Here is a 23,826-nt window from a genome sequence, read left to right as displayed (position 1 = left end):
CCCCCCCCCCCCCCCCCCGTAATTATGAGGTGAAGAGAGCCTCATTATAAACACATCCAAATCCCTGATCCCCTGCGACGGCGCGCAACTTCCAGCGCGTAGATCAATATTGCTCTGCCCCGACGGTTGTTCGCGCGAAAACGTCAATTTCCGGCTTGCGCGCGTCACTCGTGTCGAGTCGACAAGGGTGTCTCGCGAAAATCGGGCAATTCGCGAGGACGGGAGATAACGTTTCGATACGCGAATACAAGGAAGTCGGAAGACGAATCAAGGCGGGGAGCGACTCGCACAGAGTTCGGCGTGTGTTGGACATGCACCTCCTCCGGCTCGTCTAACCCGAAGAAGATAGATGCGAGCAGGCTATTCCAGTTAAATGTAGCAACGGCTAAGAGTGTTGGATCGCGATGAGCGGACGGTGCGATCCGGGAGAGAGAACGTACCGAACGAAGGCGAAGCAGACGGAATGAAGAACACAACGAGAGGAGGAACGGCGAGCGGCGACTACGAGGGAAAGAGAAAGAAAGAGAGCACGAAAGAAGCTGCGACGACGACGGCGGGTGCCGGTGGTGGGGATAAAAGCGAGAGGGACCGGCAATAAAACGATCGAGCGAGCAGGACGGAGAGGTAGCGGCGGCATAGGCCGCGGAGCTGGATCACCTATGGGCAGAGACAGGACTCGCGCGCGGAAGAAACACGTAGTACACGCTGAGAGACGGAATAAAGTCCGCGCGGAAGAGAGGGAGACGCGACTGCAGCAGCCACCTCGGTAGACTCTATATCCAAGAACCTCGCTGTTGTAGGGGGCGGAAGGAGGGCTGGTGGAGCGGCGAAGAAGCAGGAGGGAGGGGGCGAACTCTCGGAGCGAGCGACGGAGAAGGACGCAGCCGGCGCGCGGAATTGGTAGGGTGAGGCGGAAGAGTGGAGGCAGAAGAAGTGGGACACGGCGAGCGCCTATGAGGTGAACCGGCGAGACGGCGCTTCCTCGTAGTGGGGCGAGCCAGGGCGTTCCGGAATGGCGAGTTCGCGCGTCGGACACCAGATGTCGAGCGGACTCACCCCACGACCGCGTCCAGGTCTCCTCGGGGTCAACGTGGAGGCGTGTACGTGCACCGGTCTACACCCAGAAACGCCCATCGCGAGCCCTCCCGCCGCTTCCTCGCCGCAGACGTTCCGCGGCAACCAACTGGACAACCAGCCCGGTCTGGTTTCACGGCGTCGCACACTACGGCTCCGTCGAGAAAGACCCGCGTCTCCACCAGCAGATCCGCGACCGAAAGGTATTCCCACACGCCGGTGCGTGTCCACGAGAGCTGGGAGAGGCGACCCTCTTACCCTTGCCGCGTTATTTCTGTTGTCCGCTGGACGTTGGACACCGCAAGTGGCCCGTCCAACGGAGATCGTCGCCACGTCCGGGACGTCAGTGCGCCCCCCGCTCTGCTCTCCCGAGAAATCTCCGGCCAGTTGAAGATCCGGGAACATGTGAGAGTGCTAGTTAGGATAGTACAGCGAGAGCCGCGGGAAGAAACGCTAGGTTGGGCGATGGCGGGACACTCCCAGCCGGGATCCGCGGATTGGGATTAAGGATTCGCTCGTTCGACGCGCGCCGGATCATTTGTGGTGTAGCATCACCGGGAAAACCGCGAGGAGGCGACGGGCCGATTATGGGAGTGAAACGGAGTGTCGACGCAGCTCGCGAATAGTCCGCGAAACCGTCCGTCGGGATGGAGTAGGGTGAGAACGCGGCTTAGCCGGTGGCGAAAAAGGCCTGCGGGACGTCGCGAGTAGTCGTCAAAAGTGCGAGATTGCAAGGGAAGTATCGAGCAGAGGGTTCGCGCTGAATCGACACGTTGGCCCTGCCTGATTAATCATGCGCATCAAGAGGAAAACGTGAGAGAGAGCGTTCCGAGTAGCTCGTGACAGAGAGAGAGAGAGAGAATGACGTTGGTCAGTGCTGAGCGGAACGTTTCCGCGAGGTAGATCGTGCGAGAGACGATGTAAAAACTTTGGGGGCAGACCAGTTAGTCGTTTCGGGCAAGCGTACCAGGCGGAAGAGAGGGCGTCGTGAGAATGTGGTCCGCGGAAGTATCGTTGTGATCGCGTCGGGACAGCTAAATTGATCTGCGTGCGGCGGGGTGTCACCTCCGGAGAAGATGTCGAGCACACCCCCGGAACCGGTGAGTCTGGACTCGGACTCACCGGAGGCTGGATCGAACCATCCGTCGTCGCGACTGGGCCGGGAGCCGGAGGACGCGGAGAAACGCGACGAAACGCGAGTAGGAACAGAGTGCAACGCCGACAGCGACTGCGAGAGCGACACGAGTGAGGTGTTGAGCGTCGGTAGCGAACCAACGCCGAACAGCGTGGTCGGGGTGCGCGTATGCGGCTCCGTCAGGTACGACCAGGAGTCCGCGAGCAGCCGGGGCGAGTTTCGCGATGAGGAGAACACGAGAACGTCGGCGACGCCGTCGCCGTCTAGTTCCACCAGTTGCAACGACCTCTATTACCAACGTACGCCCGGCAATCACGCACCGAGTCCACCCGGCTACAGCCAACCGCCATCGTCCCCTACGGCGTCTTCCGTCAGATCCCCGGCTTCCTCGTCGGCGACCGCCTCGTCCCCAGGTCGGCCGGAAGCCACCCAAGAGGCTATCGTACCCAGGTATCAATCCAGTCATCAGCAACACCTCCTCCCTCGATACTCCTCCAGGGAAGCCGAGATTTCCGACTATCCGGCGCGTGTACAACACGGCCTGAGCCACGAGATCGTTTACCCGACCGTCGAGAGGTTGCACCGTACACCGATAAGTGTGCCCCTGGTAACGAGACTCTCGTTGTCGCCGCCGTCGGCCATGACGGTTACCGGACTCCAGGCGACGACGCCCGTTCTCCATCCCGCCGCCTGCAGGGACCCGCGGGAGGCCACCTCGCTGATGCCGCATCACAGCCAACACCTGCATCATGCGAACGCCCACACGACGCATCTGCACCAGGGCTCGCAGGTGCAGCATGTGCCGGCGAATTCGGTGCACCATCATCGGCTGTCCGTCAGCAAGCTTCTCCAACGGGACCCCGGCAGTCCGGCGTCGCCCGGCGGCACCAGGGAGGAGAACGGACGTACCCTGGCCGCGACGAACGGCCTCCAGAACAGCATCGGCAACAACGGTAACCATCATCACCACCATCACCATCACAACAACCACAACAATAACAACAACAACAACCTGCAGCACCAGGCGGGTCTCAAGTTCAGTATAGACAACATTCTCAAGGCGGATTTCGGCCGGAGGATCACGGATCCTATCTCCCTGAAAAAATCTCGTCCCAAGAAAGTGGCCTCGCGGCCGATCGACCTGACCAAGGACTTCTTGGAATCGTCCTCCGACGCTTCCGAGAGAAACGGCACGGAGACGACGACGACGACGACCGCGACGACCAACGCGTCTCCCACCAGCGTCTCAGCCGGAAACCCGGCACCCAATCCTACCGGATCGACCGGCACCGATCCTGGGAAGATGCTGTGGCCAGCGTGGGTCTACTGCACCAGATACTCGGACAGGCCCTCCTCGGGTGAGTTATCTCTGTCTGAACGACTGACTTCTGTTCCAACATCGCGTCAGAATGACCTTACTCTCGGATATGTGGCGGTAATTGAACACCGCGAGGTGTTTGATAATCGAACGACGAGTTATCCATCACGGACGCGAACATAGCCGATAAAACTTTGGACGATTTTTCAATTCACCCGTGCGACGCGTCGACGAACGGCCGCGATTCATCACGGGGCAAGATGATGATTTACGTCGTCGCTGAAAACCGCATTCGTGGCACAGCCTCGTGAGAATACCCCGTCTGTTTCTTTCTTTCTTCTCTCCGTGCGGATGTGAATATATTAATGCGAAAATATAACACGCCGGAAGAGGCCGCATAATAACGCGATTAATCAAAATTCATTCCCGTGGTACGACGTGCGCGAACGCCATTCACGTAACGCTGGGCGATTGTGGAACGTATCGTAGCTCGTGACGACGAGTCTGGAACGCGATTTGCCGAAGAGTGCAGCATTTAATCAATTAATTCGACGAAATGCCACGGAACGTTTTAAGTGGGAAAATGAGACCTCTCTCTCTCTATCTATTTCTATGTTTCTCCTTCTCTACGCATTCATTGTCGGGGAGCGCGATTACTCAATAACCTCTGCCAATAGAACCTCTCATTAGGCGCGTACATATAATGGCTTTAAATACCGAATGTATATAAATTTCTTAGTCAGAGAAGAAATATTCACAGCGCCTGGAGAAAATGTTTCTCGCCATTGTGCGAGGGAACGTTTGTTAAACGGCCGCAATTTACTACTGTCACGATTGATGTGTGCGTATGTGTGTGTACGCGTGCAAGTTTGTGTGCGTACGTGTGTATGTGTGTATACGCGCGTATGTGTACGTAATACACGCTTATTCGTGGAATCGGAGGGGGCGGGGGAGGAAGGGAGGAGAATGGTTGTCACGTTTTTTAGATAATAATTAATTAGTGAAACGCGCCGTGTTAACGTTCGCCGCAACACTTGCGCGCTTTGATAGGCGAACGCGACCGCAACTGTACAAATATATATTGTATAATTGTGCTGCTGGGAGGCGCGGGGGAATAATTCTGCGATTCGTAGCGAAAAACGGTTTCTCTCACACTGTGCGCGTTTCACGTAAATACGGAACACTGGGCACTCTTGCGAAATGTACAACGAACGAGAGATTATCGGTTGCATAATTTTATCAGAGAATGCATTCGATGGCAAAGTATCATCTTTCTCCCTCCCTTTCTCGCCGGGGCAGACCGATCTGAGAATTTTTATGTTTTTCAACAGATCGCGACATATTACAATGGCTTGCGTTATTTCGTTACCGATCAATTAATTATCACGCGCTTTTCGCGCGGAAAGAAGTGTGCGACCACCGCCGTTTTCGCAGCTTCGCACAGATAGATGGTCCTTTCAAGTGACACAGGAAAACGTGTAATTACTTCACTTCCCGCGCGAGTGCCAGCTTGATGAATGATAGAAAACGTTTCTTCGTGTCGTTCATATCTGATATACGCTTATTGTCAGGAAACAATAGTTAAGCAGTCGGAGAAATAGCCGCTCTCTGCCTCATAAATCAACCACGGCCATTTCTCACCCGGGTACTCGAGCAACAATTTTCTAGGCGGATTCAATGCCTCGCGTCGTGTTGCGCAAAAAGCGAAAGAAGACAAAAAGGGGAAGGAGAGGAGAAAAAAAGCGGAGAATTCGACGAATAAATTTATACAAATCGAAATGCAATTGTCTTCGCTCTCTCGCGCGCGCGCGTTCGCGGTCGCACATTACCCCGGCGTTTTACATTGTATCGCGGCGATTTATTTGCCGGAACCACAAATTATTGCACGAACAAGATTAAGACCGCGGACCGCGGAAAATAAACGCTCGAGATCGTAATGTTCGCGATGGCCGGAGACCGGCGTCCGATATGTACTCATGATATCTAATATTAATAGGTATCGTTAAGTCGCTAAGTTCTTACGATAATATATATTTTTTTCATACGTATCTCTCCACGCAATTAACCCGCTCCCGGTAATAGCGGCTTTTCCAACGAGAGAACCGTTCTCGCCGGCCGCCTCTTCTGATCGCGTGAAACTTGTAATCGCGGCGCAACATCGACGCCGGCGCGCCGATCATTACGGCAAACACCGTGACGAATAGATAAATATTACCGGCCGGCGAGATGTTATTGGATCACCTATTCCTATTATGTCTTTACATGGCGTAATTTCGCGACCGGGCAGATAAGCGCGGCGCGACCAAGCAGTCGTTAAAACGACGACTATAAAATCTAATTACGGTAATTGAAACGCGCTAAGTCCCGCGTGGTGAGTTCATTGATATCATGGTAAACGTATTTCCAGCGCGTATTCTTTTCGCGCGTTCTCGCGTGCGTTAATATCCGCAAATAAGCGCGATATCGTGGCGCGACACGGCTGGCAATTTCCAGAGTGTACGGGGAGCGAGTGCCGACTATGATGCCGAAGGGGAGACGGGGGAGAAGGACGAACGAATCTAATCAGTAACGTATTGCCGGACACACGCGTTCGCTCGCTCGCTCGCGCGTGCGCGCGCTTTGTGAGACTTTCACGCTCGCGGTAATTGGATACAGTTGAAGCCGAGTTCCTCTCCTATTATTGGCTACTTATCGGCGACCGTGTACATGATACCGAGTATCTTCCCTTCGCGAACCGTAAACGCTTCTCTCTCTCTCTCGCGTGTGAAGTGCACTAACGTAACGGATAAACAACGCCGAGGCACGGCCACGAGAAGTCACAGGGATATTTGAGCGGACTTTTCTCACGCACGCTTATATTTTACGCGAGTCTCTCGGAAGAAGGAAGGGAAAATTGTATAGGCGCGATCGATCATGGCGCTCTGATAAGATTTCAACTCGACTTATAACCCGGCCTCGTCGCTCCGCCGGCGCGACCTATGGAATAATGTAATTGATTGTGAGAGCGTAATTTCGCGAGTCAACGCTATCAACGGGCCATCAAACCGTCGGGAAGAGTCGGGAGCGAAAAAGCCGCGACGGTTGACATCGATCGCGTCGTCGTCGTCGCCGCTTTCCGCAGGGAAAATCGTAACGCGTAATCGTAACGTGGGAAAGTACGCGCGACGGCGATCGGTCGATCGATCGGACGAGCGCCCGACGCGTTTACGCTCATCGTTTGTCTCGTCAATCGCGGCTGGGAAATGCGCGGGTGGCGATGAGAGACGATATGGAAAAATTCCCGGGAAAAATGGCCCACATTCGAGAATATATCGCGCGATTAAGTCCGCGATACGCGGTTAAACGGTCGTCGCGAGCGGGCAGCACCGAAAGCAGCGACTGATACATTTCCATCGTCACTCTCGGAGCTGCGACGGACGAGAGAGAGAGAGAGAGAGAAAGGAGAGGAGAGGCACAATAAAGCCGGCGCAGTATCGCGCGCTAAAATCCATTTACGGAAAGTTATGGCTAATTAGTTTCCCCGGGGCCGGTGCCTATGCGACGCGCACGGGCGATTTCCCGTTAACGAGGCTCAAATCGGTGCCACATACGCACACACACACACACACATATATAGATATGGGATAACACGTCGGGAAAGACACGCGCACGGCAGCGTATTTGCGCGAACACGCGGGTGAGAATTTGAAAAATCTGCATTCGTCGGCACGTTTCACATCGGCGGGCAGACGGACGGACGGACGCGCGACGGACTCGCGCGTTGCTAAACTCGTTACCTGCCGTCGAGTGCGCGGGTGCGAATCGACGCGCCGATTCGCGACGAGCAGGAATGCGACGATCGCGTAGCATCGCCGCGTAATTAACGCGCGCGCGCGCGCCCACCCGGCTGCCGATACATTTCACCGCATCGCGCGAAACTCGAAACGACACTTCGAGCCGATCGCTCGCGGAAACGGCGCGCGAATAATCCCGCCGCGGAAGGATACCAGCGAAGAATCGCGATTGCCCGTGGTGATCTCCGCGAAATCGCCGTCGTTATTAGGCAAGGCAAGATCGGTGGAATGTCGCATAATTAGGAATGCTGTGCTATTACCGATATAACGCCGATATCGATATTTTTCTCTCAATACCGAGTATTATCGTATCCGCACTTTCTTTCGATATTCGCACCTACATCAATACTTTGTCCCGATATCTGTTCGATATCTTGTTCCTTAATTTTTACTCGGTCGGTCTTCAAGCTGTATTTTTGCTTCGTGAAAATTAGCGTAACATGCAACTCAAATCTATCTTTTCTCATGATTACGTTAATTTTACGGTTGTATATCGATATCGAGATCAATATTTTTGCTCGGATATTGGTATCACTAATACTATTCATATTCTCGATCAGATACCAGATGTTCCAATATTAGTATCGATACTTTCATGGTATCATACCCCAATACATAATTAAAAGGAGCGATCGCGTCAGGCGATCGGCGGGATGAAAAGCGACGCGCGTTACACGACGCATCAGGCTTTAACGAAATGTTCGTTGCGGCGAAATAAAGAGGCATTAATTCGCGGAGCCGATTCTCGTCTCCCCTTCAGCATCTCTTCTCCGTCTCTCTTCTCGTCGCCATGGTGGATCGACGGAGTAAGAGGACCGATATATGTGCGTACATACAATTGGCATACGTGTATCGTTCGGCTCCGTATCGGGCGGTCTCGTGGGATCCATCGATCTTATTAAGGTTAAATCGAAGGTGCCTCTCTCGTTCTCCGCGACTGAACACGATAACAAACCTAAGTTAGAGACACGCACCGGCCGGCCGAGCGGACCCACGTTTACGGTGGCCCCCGGGGGCGGTTACAAGACCTATGAATGGCTTCCGTTCGTTCCCGATATCGCGATTTTCAGAACCGAGTCGATCGCGCCTCGGTTCATTTCCTTTCAGCCGCCCTTGTCGCCCGCGACAAACGTCGTTACCCACTCGCATCCTTTTGCGACGAGTCTTGAATCTCACGGTCGCGTCGAGTTAATCGTCGACGCGAGTCGAAAACCGGCGCGTCGTTACGAGAGAGAGCTATCCGCGACCTCGTCAATTTCGAAAGGTAAGACGTTTACACCGTGATAATCGCCCGTTAATCGCGCAACAACCGCGTGCCAGCTTCCGTTTCGTCAGACTGCGGCAACGAAAAAGCTTGGAGGAGACGGGGCATTTCGTTCGTTTGTTCGGACGATGTCGTTTCGTCATCCCGACGTCGAAATCCCGCCTAACGACCTATTAATGACTCCGGCTAATTATTACTCTTGTCCACGGTATCGTCCGCTACGGTCCATCGCGGGCTGATCCAACATGTTTCTTTTCGGCCAGCTCGGCGCGCACAAAAGCGTAGAAAATAAGATTCCGGTTGGAAGCACGGACGATAGGAAACGACTACGTCGTGCGCTCTCTCTCTCTCTCTCTCTCTCTCGCTCTTTCGTCGGTGCGTTTAAAAGCGTCGTTTAACGCGCGACGCACGGGTGGTACTGCGCTCGAGATCCCGCCGACGAATACAAAGCCGTCGGTAACGACGCGACGAGTGTGTAATCGCGCGAATAATAAACGACAGTCTCCGGGACCGCGTACCAATTAGAGCCGGACATATAATTAAGGAGCGTCTTGTCCAACGCAGGTCAGTTTCGAGATGGAAAGAAAGAGAGAGAGAGAGAGAGGAAGAATCATTGTGTGTATCGCACCGTAATTAAATACCCACTACCGATGGATAGATGGATCGGCGCAACTCTCGCCGATAATTGCCACCGTACAAAGTACAGCCGATTACGCGTAATTAGAAGGAAAGAAAGCGCGCGATGGCGAATTTCGCGATTCGAGCGACGAGCAAGTTTGTTGCGCTTTGCACGCGCGCGAGAGAGATCGTCCCGAGACGCGAAAAAGAGCCCGTCAGTTTCATCCTAAAACCACTGAAATGCGTACATACTGGAAGAGGCACTGTCATGCGGACAAAAAATGTTGAATTAACAGAATAGCACGCGTAATTGGAGCAAATCTTTCTGAATCAATAGCGATATCACTAAAATTAATACTTTAATTATTGAAACAATATGCAACATAGTAGACTTAATAATATTTGCCATTGATTCAACAGCATTTTTTCCCGTGCGTATAACACCCATGGACAGAAAACGTGCCCGAGACGGATAGATATTCAGGGCTAGTTACCTCTTACTTATTATTACCTATACCCATCTCTTTCTAGAAAGACCGATGCACGTGTGGTCTGACGAAGACAGGACGACCTAAAGTTGGCCTCTCTGTCGGCTTCACTTTTCTAGACCCACTGCCTGTCCCATGGATACACTTCAGTGCTTGAAACTCGAAACTCCCAACTCGACGCACGACTCGGCTCGGTATATTCTCTGTCTCCTCCATTACATTATATTACATTGTATTACGTGTATGACGTTGCCATCCGAGACGCGCAATAAACGCGCATCGTCGAGCCCCGGGATTCTCGCGCATCATCGACTCGTGTCTCCCGTTGTCACCGCGAAATTATTAATTAACGGCCGAGACAATATCGCCGGGCCATCTCACCGCGAGATACCGCGCGAGGATCCGGTCGCGACGCGTAAGCCGGTGCACACGTGTAACCGCGATTAGCGGACCGCGCGCGGACGGCGGATGGCGCGCACCGCGGGGGATCCATTCGCCGGCTCCGGGATGTGCCTCCCCTTGCCATTCAAATATCCACTGACTTATGGGCGTAACTTGGCACGAAGCGAGCTTTTACACGCTCTCGGCGCGGAGATAAGCGCCTCTCCTTCCTTCCTTACTTCCTTCCTACGGACCCCGCGTACCCTACGTGACCGTTGGTCGAAGATCAAGAGGCGCGATCCTACCTCTTTCGCGTACACACGGGATACACGCGAGTTTAACGAGCCAACGCTTTATCGAGAAGCGATAAAGTTCCCCGGGAGAGGGAGTCGTCGAACGCGTAATGAGGGAGATAATTGCGACTCACTACACTGAAAAATGCGTTCGATCCACCTACTATGGACGACTAAAACGCGTTCTGGTGAAAGTAGAATTTCTAACCAGAAATTATAACTATGAGAACCAAACTTGGATCGTGAAAACTAGAAGTTTTCCCTTCAACTAAAACATGCGATTATTCCGGTCGTCCGTCGGCATTCGTTCCCATCGTCATCGCCGGCGAGTAATATGCGACGTTGGATCGTTTTGCGACTGTGAACTCATGAAACTTAGCTGGAACACAGCCCCTGTGATTAGGAGTGATTCACAGTAGCTATATAACGAGACACGCGCATCGCACGGCTGATTAACCGTAATCAACGATCTTGCCTCTCCGGGTAATATATTAGCTGTTAATAAGTAATTAAAACGTCGATAGAGTGGAATGAGCGTGCGATATTGCGCGACGCGCGATAACGGTGCCAGCTAATACATTATATCGGCGAAGTAGCGAGTACGGAAGGGAGGGGGAGGGGACAAAGAGACGTTGCAAATGCGCGTCGTCAATTAGAAATTGTTTACGCCAGGTGGATAGTGCGCGCGTTGCGCCTCCGCCGCCGATGCAGCGGCGGATAATCTCTGGCGGTTAATAAGCGACGTAAAGAACGTACATCGAGTCCGCTAATGAGGCTCTGAATTGACGGACAGATAAGCAGGCAGGCAAGCAGCTAGCCTGTAGGTGTAACGCGAGAAGTGCACGCGGTCGATTACGCGTTTAGAAATTGAGTTCGCCGCTAATCGGTATCTAGGGAGGCGTAAAGGATCTATCAGTGAAAGGAAATCGTACTGCTGTTCGATCGACGAGAGAGAGAGAGAGAGAGACGCGCCTCGTAAACGTCAACGCGCGCCACGACTGTCCTGAATAGATGAAATCGTAGTGAGCGAACTATAGGCGCGTTATCAAAGTTGTCATTTCAGAGATTTGTATTAAAAAGAAAATAAATTTAACATGTATAATTCTCAGAAATAAATTTAATTTAATAAATAATCTGGGAACGAATTTAACTTAATATATAATTTTGGAATAAATTTAATTTAATTTGAAGAATAATTTTGAACTATATAAATTTCAATTGTAAAACTACACGGTAAAAAAATGTTAAATTTAATATATATTTGACCTGTCCCAAACGGCCCATTCAAATTTTTATGCTAATTTCACATAAAATGAATATGTTGAAAAATAACAAATATTATGTGAAAGGTTAATGAACAGAATTAATATATTAATCGACACTAAAGTACAAAATGTGTTGTTTTAACACTTTCATATGGTGAATATTGATATAACGCAAAATATTAATAATAAACACAATACGTTAAATTAACACAATTAACATTACGTTAAAAATTTAATACAAAAATGTTAACTTTAAGGGCCGATCTTAACACAAGTACAAAATGTTTTCTACTGTGTAGGAATATGGCAGAATGTAACATTGTACGCGCCGATAAACGTTTCATTGCAGAATCCACTCGCCGACGTTCGTCGGCGAATCGGAGTGGAAATAGATTTCTCGGTCGTAATCTGGGAACAACGAGCGAGCGACTCGTTTCCGTCGACTCGATCTCAATGTTGTCTCACGCGGCCACACATGGGTCGCGCGTCTCGTCGTTCGTGTGAGATTTACACGCGTAGCAGTAACGCAACGCGCGCCGGGCGTAGGTGTCTCGCGGGAGGAAGCTGTTTGTCGTTCGCCTTTATAAACGGAAATTACCCGCGCCTCATGACACCAATCACGAATTCTTATAACCGTTTTGTACGCGCATGGCTCCCTCCCTCTTTCTCTCTCTCTCTCTTTCTCTCTCACCGATGCGTGACACGCGCAGTAAATTCGTGGAAGTTCTATTTGAGAAAGGCTCATTCAGAGAACCGTGTTCAACGATCGTCGTTACTTTACAACCCGCGACATCGCGGAACTTACCCTTCACGAGCATTCGTCGACAACGATTATTACCGGGCTTTTATTACCTTGTACATTTGTCCAACTTCAAGATTAACCGTCTTCGTAAAATACAGGACGATTAACGCGCACAGAATCGTCCCCGTGTCCTTCCGCCGAATATTCACGAATATTCACATCACCGAATTCACGATTCGCAACGATCTAATCGCAGCAATATCGTTCAAGTGGGCCTCGCCATATGACAAAACGAATCTCCGCTTGTTACTCGAATTTTTACAAACGCCCGCGCGTGGAGAAGACTATGGCGTTTCCTTCCTCTATCTCTCGGTAGACGACGCACTTAGTAGATTGTGCCTGCTGGAGGTCATCAATCATTTCGGTCTCTCGGTATACGAACACGTCGAAATGCTCGTCGTCGTGAACGCACGCTGCAATAACGGGCGCGATCTAAACGGCCGTCGTTGTCGCCGACAACGTTGCGCGCACGTTGGGAATTCACGCTCGACGCCCGATGATAATGGCGTCGTGGACATGATTGCATTCGATTGAGTTGAATAAAAGTTATTAATTCGGCAGAGCACGGAGCGCTTTCTAAAGCGTTTTCGATAGCTCGACGAGGCTCCCCCGTTCACGATAAACGCCTAACGCTCAGGTGTGCAACCTTTGTGGAAAAACACTATCGGGGAGGGAAGGATGGTTTCGGCGGTCACGTTCCGACAGAGCACGTCAATCTCCCCGCTGGCGGCTCGTACGCGAATAATTCACGAGAGGAGAAAGTGCTTAGAACACGAAAGTCGACCTGTCGTCGAGCTCCAGCTACGACATAATGATCGCGTCTTTACTTTTTCTGCCTCGTGCGCTCCAAGCGCGGACTAATTCTACCGCGGTCACGTAAGTCCCGAATATGTCACAACGAGGCTCACCGAGTTATAATACATCGGCTTAACGGTTCAACGGTTTTACACGCAGCCAAACATGTTCACTCGTTCGCGCTCATTGTGGCAAAATAAAATTGGACACTTAAAAAAAAACAGTATACCTTGTGAAAACTAGAAAACCGAATAGTGTTCGGCGATCTACCAGACCGGGATGTGGCAAGCTAGGGTTAAGGTAAGGTCTATCTGACGCTTCGGAGCTATCCCAGCTACGTAATAACATCACTATTAATCCCTACATAAGAAAAGCCTTAGATGTTAAATTTCTCCCATATTTGACAATCCATATTTCCACGCTGCATTGCAATTTGCCGGGTTCCCCGCCGGCGGACAGTCGCGCAATTTTCAACCGGAACGCGACCTAATATCTCAATCCGCCGCTGTTAATAACCGATTAACAGATACCGATCTTCGTCGACGCCTGCGCACGTTCGCACGATGCAACGGAAAGACTTTCTTATCCCCGAAGCAAGAGACCGACGTCGAGAGCCGGCCCCGGAGTCTTAGGTAGCCGGGCATGGAAACGGTTGACCATTTAGAGCACGTCAATCACGACGCGGCCCCTCGCAGGAACAAGACTCACGACACGAGGAAGTGCTCGAGCGCACAAATGCGGGCCGGAAGTGGTCCTGTCGTCGACGACAACGACATGATGAACGCGTCTTCGCCTCTGCCGCGAACGTACGCACGCTCGCACTCTCTCGCAATCTCTCGCTCGCTCGCACTCTCTCTCTCTCTCTCTCGCACGCTCACGAGACCCGGGGTACGAGTGTATTGTGCGGCTCCGTTGTGCTGAAAAGAGGGGACTTACACGCATACGTGGGTGGGCCACCGCTGCCTCGTGTCACGAATTCTTCGAGCACGCGGTATTCCCTGCGGAATACCAGCGTCGCGACGACGACAACGACGGCGACACGTTGTTGCCGAGAGATTCGGTAAATTATTAGCGAGCCGACAGAAAAGCCTTCTCTCTCTCCTTTTTCCTCTCCATCTCTCTCTCTCTCTCTCTCTTTCTCACGGTGTCTGTCTACCGCCTCGTTGACTCCTTTCCACGCGTGACGACTGTATTAAGGAAATGCGCGCCTTGTTACCGGGCAAGACTGCATTTCGATGCCGAGATCACGAGAGATCGCCGCTCCACGTGCGCGGTATTTATAAACGGTCGGCGGATCACATTGGATCACACGCATACGTGCGCACACGCGGTATGCGTGCACGCGTCGTCGTCTCGCCCGGCGAGATAATCGGATTTGTTTACACCCACCTAAAATCGGAGACTCGTTACCTGTGTAATACACGTCGACGTTTATATAAATCTAATTATGCGAGAGTCCAAAGCGCGCGTGAGAACGTGCGTGTTAGTAGGTACACACGCGCCGGCGGGCCGTAAACACGAGGACGTCTTAATTGTCGCGTCGGCGATGCCGAGAGGCGAGCAGATGATTTTATTTTCCCTTTTAATCCCCGAGACAGCTGTTTTCTCGAAAAAAAAATCGCGCGATACGTCGAGAGGAACGAAGTCAACGAGTTCCCATTGCCAGTCCGGTATACAAATGAATATTTTAACGACGACTTCGGGACGCTGCGCGAACGAGAGAAGGCGAATCGAACATTCGGAACACCGTTCTTAATTGAATTTATCATATCGGCCGCCATTCGCACACGAGATATCTATATTTCCTCCATCGATAATACGATAAGGAAGAAAGAAAGCGAGAGAGAGAGAGGAAAAAAGGAAGAGAGAAAGAGCGAGAGGGGGAGAAAAGGAAAAGAAAGGCCGCGGCGGTGGTAATGGATGACATCATTACGACGAAGGGTAGAATATTTATGGAAGGCAGCGCGCGGGCAACCGGTCGGGCAACTTCGTGGAAGAAGACGAGCGAAGTCAAAAATGCCGGGATCGCGTCGCGATCCGACGATCGTCCGTCCGTCCGTACGTTCGTCCGTTTGTACGTTCATTTGCGTGTCGAGCGCGTTGCGAAAGTGTTGCGTGTCGCATTGTTAACGAGATTGAGGGAATTATTAGCGCAGGCAGATACGTACAGGACACATGCATAAACTCGTGCTTTTCGGCGCGCTTCGCGCCAGCACGCGAGCGGGCAACGCGCAAAGCGGCGACGCTTCATTCCGGAGAAAAAGAGAGAGAGATGGAAACACGTTGGTATCATTCGTTTTTCTCGTTATCGCGCGGCCGCGCGTACATCACGACGATTACGCTCGAACCTTTAATTATCGCCGAGTTGCGGCGATAAAAACGCCCGCCACTCTTAATACACGTTCGAGTCGTTTAAGCACCGCGAGTGACACCCGGCCGTTCGTTAGCATTCGTGACCAATTGGCTCGGGACTCTTGTTCCAGTCGTATCGCATGGTAAACGCGGTACATCGCGGGAGAAAATACGCACAGGGATACCCGGAGCTCGCGCGAACCTAAAGCACGATGCGCGGCACGCACGACGCGCTCGGTACACACGTATGTTGAGCACAGCACGAACGAAGTGAAATCCGCGGGCCCGTCTCTCCCTCTCTCTCATCCTCTGGGAAGCGTCGAGTTATTCACAAAGATGGAAACGCACGTTATTTCGCCGAAGGCTGCTTTCGCATCAACGGAAGAATCGCGTTTCGCAGTCCGTCCCTCCCTCTGAACGCGTCCTTCGATATTTCCGATGGTTCCAGTTAATCCGTTTTAATTTCCCCCCTTTTTTTTTATTTCATTCCGTTCCGAGAATCCGGCGAATTTCATTTCGACTCTCAACAGCAACGGGACGGTTCAGGTGCCCGAACGCGCAGGAAGAAACGGTTAGTTCGGGCAGCCGGAATTCGAGTGACGTCTCGTGGCAACGCGGGAACACTTCCCTCCGTCGATTATCGGGGCCACGCCATCGGGGCGAAATTGCGGGCAGGCGGGCGAAGACGCCACGGGCGATGCAACGCGGTGCGTCGTCGCATCGCTCGCGTCATCGACGCTCTCGACGGACGGATGTTATGCGTATTTCACGTGTGTCGCCGACAGTGTGATCGGCGCGCGCAATGACGGATGACGTACTACTGCGAAACGCGGAGAGAGGACGGAAACTTGAATCGGGAGGAAAGCCGTAACCGGTCGGGCGGGTTTCGCGGAAGGCGAAACAAAAAGCCGCTGGCGAGATCAAAAATATCCCGATCGAGCGCGCGGCGATCACGCGGCGATCGTTAGCCGGTAGTCAGGTGGAAATTTGTTGCTCGAGTATCACGCAACGTAAGTGCATTTACTGTACGCATACTCGTGGGGCACGTACGTGCGTGCGTGTTTGTTGTTATGCGCCGGTGCGTGTACACACACACACACATACACGCTCGAGAAGACACGACGGGCCCACCCACACTATCGGGCCCGAAAAACCGGCCGCTGTTCCTTCCGTACGGCTATAATTTATCCCCGGAGTGACTGACTGGTCGTTAGTGCGAAGGAGAGATAACGCGCGCGCGCGCGAGAGAGAAGAGGACGGAGGAGAAGAACGTATCTCCGCGTGTGCGTGTGATCGACCCTTCTGTCGCTTGAGCGATTAGGATGGCATCCTCCGCTGCGTTTGTTTCTCCGGAGGTTCGATGCGGATCTCTCGCTTACTCGCGTCGTTAGCGGGGTATCGTTACGTCATTCTCGTTCGCGCGAGGTGTTTTGCGGCGACCAGATCAATCCCAATAATCTCTGATACGCTTTGCGGCCGGTCGAGAAAAAAATGCGCACGGAAACCTGAACACTGCGTATACGAGATCGCACTTCTCGAAAATTTATTATTTCCACGATATTTCAAGTTGGAAAAAATTTTCAAATAAATTAATCCTCGCTAACCACACGTATTTTCAGAACCCTTCATCCGCCACGCTCCTTTCCGTGAAACCGTTCAACTTTCGTCGTCTTGTCGTTTTTTTTTTATTAGTATTTTTAAGTGTTCGTAAGTCTCAGTCTGGCAAACGCAATGTGAGAGAGAAAATAATATACCATGTGAAAGCCGAACTATGGGAAAATCGAAAAACGCTCAGCGGCCCACTGAACGGAACGTGGCGAGCTAGAATTAAAAAACGAGTACAAAAATGTATTATCTGTTCGTAACGTGAATACATCGCTCTTTCGGAAAGTAAAAAGAAAATTATCGCGCGAGTAATATGAAATTTCTGAATAAATTAGAGAAATTTATATGAACATTTATCATTTGTGCGTTAGTAATGCGAATTTATCGCCCTGGGGAAGAAATAGGAAAATTATTACATGAAAATATACTCGCGCTATGCGTTCTCGTATATTCGCGATGTGAAAAGTTTCACGTTATCGCGACGCATGATCGAAAAATGATAATAACGTGTACACGACAACAATTCTCTCTCTCTCCCGTCCGCCTCTGCTTAGATTGAAATGTTAAAAATATTTTTGACAAGCCTGCCACACACGCAAGTCGCCGTCTGTAAAATGTGCGGCTGGCTAGCGTTCCGTGAACTCATAAGAAGAATTAACATAGAATTTATATGATTGCACTTATCTTGGCTTCGGCGAGGTGCGAGTCAACGTCTACGCGCCGTCGTACGTTATCCGATTAAAGTTTCTTTATGGTTAATTACTTTGTCATATTGTTAAGTACCTTTTAATTCCCGGCTCATTCCCGACGCTTGCCTTTCACGGCAAGGCCGTGTTTCAATTATGCTTTCCCAGCGCGATCGCGCGCGCATTGAGATATTAAGTGAAATCCATAAATTCACGGACGCGTCTCGATTAATCAAACGGCCGTATGGGCTCGCGGAAAGTTAATTGCGTCGCGACTGAATACGAGTAGTATAAACGCGCGCGATTATGCCTGCCGATCATCTAATCGAAATTATCTAAGCGCATTACCGCGCGACTGCGGGCTCCGCACAATCGCTGAATTCATTGCCGCGGCGATCGCACATCGGAAGTCGCGAGGAGTCCGCACGGTTCGGACGAGGGATGCGAGGATAGAAGAGACCACGAGAGATTCGTGCGATTTTCCGATCCGAAATCAATGACCGTGAGAATGAGATGAAAATGGAGAAGCCGAGCGGAGCGTAAAGTCGAAGTGATCCGCTTCATTAAGGCAAAACCTAATCTTCAAGGGATAAAATATTCAAGAGATAAAATTTAATCTTTAAGAAAGCTTTCAGTGCAAAAGTGTCGGAAACGAGACTCTGCCTCCGTGGAAAGAAACACCAGTCGTTGGCACGACTAACCTTGGCAACTTCTCACGCAAATGATCTTCATGTCGTCGTTTCATTCGTACAACCGTATTACGCGTATTAGCTTGCGTTGTTCTCTACTAATCGACCGCTACTAAACTCTTATTAGCTTTCCTGAAAGGCGAGAATACGTCGGACGAATCGAAAAGCCCCCATTCGACACGCGGCTCTCGTTGGCCGGCTAAGCGAGCAAACTCCATTGTTCTCGCCTGATTCTTTCGGCTAAATGGGGGAAACGAGCGAAGCGAAGTTGAAACAGTCTAACACAATTCGTCCTCGGCGAGATAAGACTAGAACGATCGGCCAATAATGTCGACATCAATGGAGCGGAAAGCCATGCCTAATGCACGGATACGCCGAGCCTCAGGATGCAAACACTCGATTGGAGTTGCGGGCACCCCACACGAGTCGTTGTCGCGTAAAGTATTGGCCGAAGTGTCGACCACTCCCGCGTTCGCTCGGCCTCAAAGCTCTATTCTCTCTTAAATGTAAAAATGCTTTCCTACAGTAGTTTCGAACACCATCCGAAGGAGATTCTGTCATTTTTTTTAATAACCTCAAAATGGTCGGCGGAGTTGGAAAGAATACTGTTTCCATCCGTTTTATTTTCCTCCAAACAAACTACGTTTCCAATGCGGAATTGAAGCATTTCCAAAAAGGACTGACGCGCTTTATTCTTGGAGATATCTCAAAAAGTAATCGAATTATCCTTCTGATAGACTTAAAAATAATGCAATTTCAGACCTTTTAAGGCACAAACAATTCAAGGTCGAATGTCGCCGGCCGTTTCGAGATGTCACGAAAATTGACAAACTCACATCTTTGATGAATTAAGAAAACACTAAATTTTCAAATATTGCGAGATACGCGCGATTCGGAATGAGGTGAAAACAATGTTCGAAATTGTCCTTCTTGTTCAAGTCGGCTTTCGAATCTCCGGCGAGCAGCAGCAGTGTCCGCCGCAAAATCCAATAAGCTTAAGTATGTTGTGTGTGTGTGTGAGCGCCAAAATAAAATAAACCCCTTATCTACGTAGAAGACCCCTTTGATATATCAAGGGCGGTGCCACCGGATGGACCAACCCTTTAGTGGCCCATCTACTAAACCCCGGCAATCACTCTCCCGAACCATGAACCCCAATATTAATTACCGATTCGTCCTCGTTGTCTACCAAGTAATACGGCGGATCTACGAGTAATCCATTCGACTAGGAGAGCAAGGGAGAAAGAAAGAGTGTTTGGAAGGAGTGAAAGAGGAGGGAGGAATGAGAGACCACACGATCGAGCTTGAAACGTTTAACGGATATCTGACGAGTTCATTAATAACCCTTGGTAGGTAGGTGGATGGGTATAGCTCCTCAGGTATTCGCGTACTTAATTGATTCTCTTACGTAATTACCACAGACCTCTTTCTCCTTCCCCTTCCCCTTTTCTCTTTCTCTCTCTCTTTATCTTCGCTCTCCCCTCTCTTCTACCCGCCCGCGCATACCTTCCGCTCGATCGTGTATCCTCCACCCGCGTTCTACGACTTCGCCACTTTTCGTTCGTGACTCTCGTTGCCTCCTTCCAGATGCTGCATCGCGAGAGACACGTTTTACGACTTTGAACCCGATGCCTACACGCGAGAGTTGTGAGAGAGCGGAGGCGGAGGAGCATAAAGTATCGGAAATTATCTGTCCGTTGGTATCTAAGGAGTGTTTAGCACGGGCTGACTTTAAGGACCGAGCCGAAGTTAGTTAGCGTGCTCGGTTACCGCGAAACGATATCCCCGCTTCGAGAGCGTGGTGCAAAAAAATTTCAAAATTTGAGCGTCGACTCGTCTCTTCGAATAACATCGCTCAAGACTATATCATTTTATAGTTAGCTTTTAAAAATGATTTACGAAACGAGAAGCGTATTACGAACGTATAATTTACAGCGTCGAAACAACAATCACGTATGATAGGAATTCGAGGCAATCGGTGAAAATGCGTCGACTTCGGAATTTCCGAAGAGTGAGAGAGAGAAAGAGAGAGCAAGAGTGAGAAAGATAAATGGTTACGGTATAAATCAACAGTGCAAATACCACGGACGGGGTTAGTCACCGAACTCTACGCGTAAACTTGGGGTGAGACACGTGGTGTGAAAAAAAAGGGAAAAGACTTTGTTCGCCCCTATAGTGACTATGCCTGGAATTCGATCGACGTGTCCTGAAGCGCGACACTGTCGAAGGGTTGCTTTAATGAATTTATAGAGACTCGCAGGGGGACTCGTTGCCATCGACAGAATCCCTGCGGAAATTTACCGGCCTGCAAGAGTAGTTCCGGCGAAGATCGAACGCGAAAGCGCTAATATTGCGCTTATCACCGACCGGGATATCGTGAGACGCGAAATAAGTCTCGAGGAACCCGAAGGATATCGATGAAAGACAAGCTATAAGACAATCGCGGTATCGTGAGAAAATAACGAGCACGGGCAAAAACAAGTTATGCATAATTCCGGATTCGCGTGCCGCCGTCGATAGCGACAGCGACAGCGAGCAAAGCAAGCTTGAAAAATTTATGTAATACTAACGGCGGTCCGGGGCGAAAAAGAAAGGGAGCAAAGTATAAAGCCGCTCGTAACATCGTTAACGAATGTCTCGGTCGACTTAACCGCGCGCACGCGCCAGAGAGAACCCGGCCAGTCTCACGGCATATTTTCGAGTGCGCGTTACGAAATACGTGTAGCTATCACGGAATAAATGAAGAATTTAACCACGCTATAACCCGGTTAGGGGTGAGCGAGAGTAAAGTGCAGGTCGATGATCGACCTTTCAGCGGAGTGACTTCAGCCGAGCATCCTACAGCGCGCGATACTGCTGTTTATGGATATAAATATCCGCTCGTCTTTACGTAATCGCGGTACACTCGCGTGATTGCTCGAGAGTCCGAAATTTACGAGCCTTCGATAATAGTCTAGCGTCGGACCGAGAGAGAGAGAGAGAGAGAAAGAGAGCAGGTACCTGTCTATCTATACGTTGCATGCGCGCACAAGCACAGAAATACAGAAATATATACACATACATTTGTGTCATTACGTTCATCCATTGGCGGAGAAACGGCCCCGTATCGGCCGATGTATTGTACTTTGCGACGATCGCGCTCATAGCGACAATAAAACAGGACCTGTCCCATGTAGGAGTCAAACGCTCAACAATTTGCATTATGCTATTTCGCCTCGAGTTCGAGCACCTTTCAGAACGATACGCCGTGCTTTCGTGTAGCTCCGATGGCGTACCGTCTGAAACGAAATCGGTTGTTCACGTATTCACATTGCTCGGTAATCAGCGCTGTTACCGACTACAAACGGGCTGATTACGAGGCGCGAGGGGTGAGATGTAATTATTTCACGGAACGCGGTGCAGCTTCGTACGATTTCGCGCACTCGAAGCGACGCGGGATCTCATCCTCGCGAGACGCTGGCCCCCCGATTATGTTGCTCGGACGTTCGAATCACTTATAACGAGTCCTCTTCGTAATGGATGAGATATTATTGCCAGTTTCGTTCCGTCGCGCATTATTACGCGCTTTTTCTCGCCGGTGATAATAGCTATATGCCATGTCCAATTAAGTTTTCCGCAGGAGATTACATTATTCGCGCAGTGAGTTTCTTACAGGCACGTTAACTGCCGTCCGAGAGAAAGAGAGAGAAAGAAAAAAAGAAAGAAAGAGAGAGAAAGAGAGAGAGAGAGAGAAAGAGAGTCGGTTAATTATGTCAGGATTGAAACCCGGCATTATGCCTCTCTCACTCATGCGCCACGACGTCGTGTTGCACTTCGGTTCTTGTTTTTTTCCATCGCCTGAAGAATAAATGGAGCGAGAATCAGGTTAATTTGTCACGGGCAACAACGATCCTCTCACGTTTCACGATAAATTCACCGTGATGGAAACGAATGAAGCCGGATGGCCGCCACGTCGCATTGCTCGCACCTTTCCTCTTTGTATCGCGACATCTCGACACAACCGTTTTTTTCAAAGCTCTGAAATTTACAATTTTTGCATACCGTGAACTGCGCTTCGAAGTCATTCTCACAGTGTCTCTGAAAAATTGTTACTTCCTAGAGGGCGTTTATACCGCTTCAAAAATCATTAAGTCGATTCTGCAAGACACGAGGATAGGCGAGGTCACTCGCAAAGTATTCGTGACGCGACTCATCGAGAATTTCCGAAACCTCGAATAACATTCAGAACTCACGGATTTCATAATTCACCGGGGTTGACCGAGGACGAGTAAATATCGAGAAAGACAGCATACGGCTATATCCACCCGGTGGAGGAAAGGAAGAGAAGGGAAAAGAGATAAAGAGAGAGAGAGAGAGAGAGAGAGAGAGAGAGATTAGTAAATCCATATTATTAGCTTTAATGAGCCGAGACGCCGACCGCCTTCTTGCCTACGGCGAGATCCCGGCAAGGTGTGTGGCGAAAGTCGGCTGCAGGGTGGCCTGCCCGGGCTCTGAATACGTTCGTGAATACTATTAATCGATTGACGACGAACCGGACGGTATCCCGCGTGCTTTACGGCAGCAAGGTCAATAACGTTCTCCCGCGTTTATAAGAACGATCTTGGACGGATCGCTTTCCGCTTCGCGATGTCGGGCGCGATGACGACGAAATCCATGTTAACATCGCCAAGATCTCTTCGATCTCGATACTTTGCGAACGTGAAAATCTTCATTGGGATGACAATTAACGTCAATTAACCCTTTCGGTACATTTGACGAGTGAGACTCGTCATCTGCTTACTTGGGCATAAAATGTATTACTTTTACATATTAATCCATATAGCGACAAATTAAATCCGTCCCATGGGCGTAAAAATCTTAAAATAATTCAGTACTCAAAGGATTAAATGTCACATCGTCGGAAAATCCTTCGACCGAAAGGGTAAGCCGATACAAGTTGTGAAAGCCGACTCATAAATAATGATCACATATAAAAGAAAGTAAAAACTTAAAAAGTGAAATGAAAATTAAAGTCAAGTAAAAATGATTAAAATAGAATCAAGTAAAATCATAGATCAGGAATGAGAAATATTCGCAAATAATAAGTAAATATAAATTCAATTAACCGATTTTCAACTGACCGTCGTTTATCTTCCTCGCATCGGCAGTTTTCGAAACGCGCGTTCCGCGAAGGCGCGCGTCAAAGCGATCGATAAATCACACGGCGCAGGCTTGAGTAATCTCGTCGT

At 50.3% G+C, this 23,826-nt stretch overlaps 1 protein-coding gene across 1 annotated transcript in view; it reads left to right on the top strand.

The window, feature by feature from the left end:
• Nucleotides 1-1,745: 1,745 nt before the first annotated feature.
• The window catches only part of LOC106741124 (homeobox protein invected-like), a 75,256-nt gene continuing 53,175 nt past the window's right edge, over nucleotides 1,746-23,826 (top strand). The window contains exon 1 of the mRNA XM_014612797.1: nucleotides 1,746-3,567. Coding sequence (XP_014468283.1) covers nucleotides 2,151-3,567 — 1,417 coding nt within the window. The 5' untranslated portion in view covers nucleotides 1,746-2,150. The remainder of the gene's footprint in view (nucleotides 3,568-23,826) is intronic.

Source organism: Dinoponera quadriceps, unplaced genomic scaffold (genome assembly GCF_001313825.1).
Source record: "Dinoponera quadriceps isolate SergipeBrazil2010 unplaced genomic scaffold, ASM131382v1 scaffold71, whole genome shotgun sequence".
NCBI lineage: Eukaryota > Metazoa > Arthropoda > Insecta > Hymenoptera > Formicidae > Dinoponera > Dinoponera quadriceps.
This window is presented reverse-complemented; position numbering and strand designations above follow the sequence as displayed.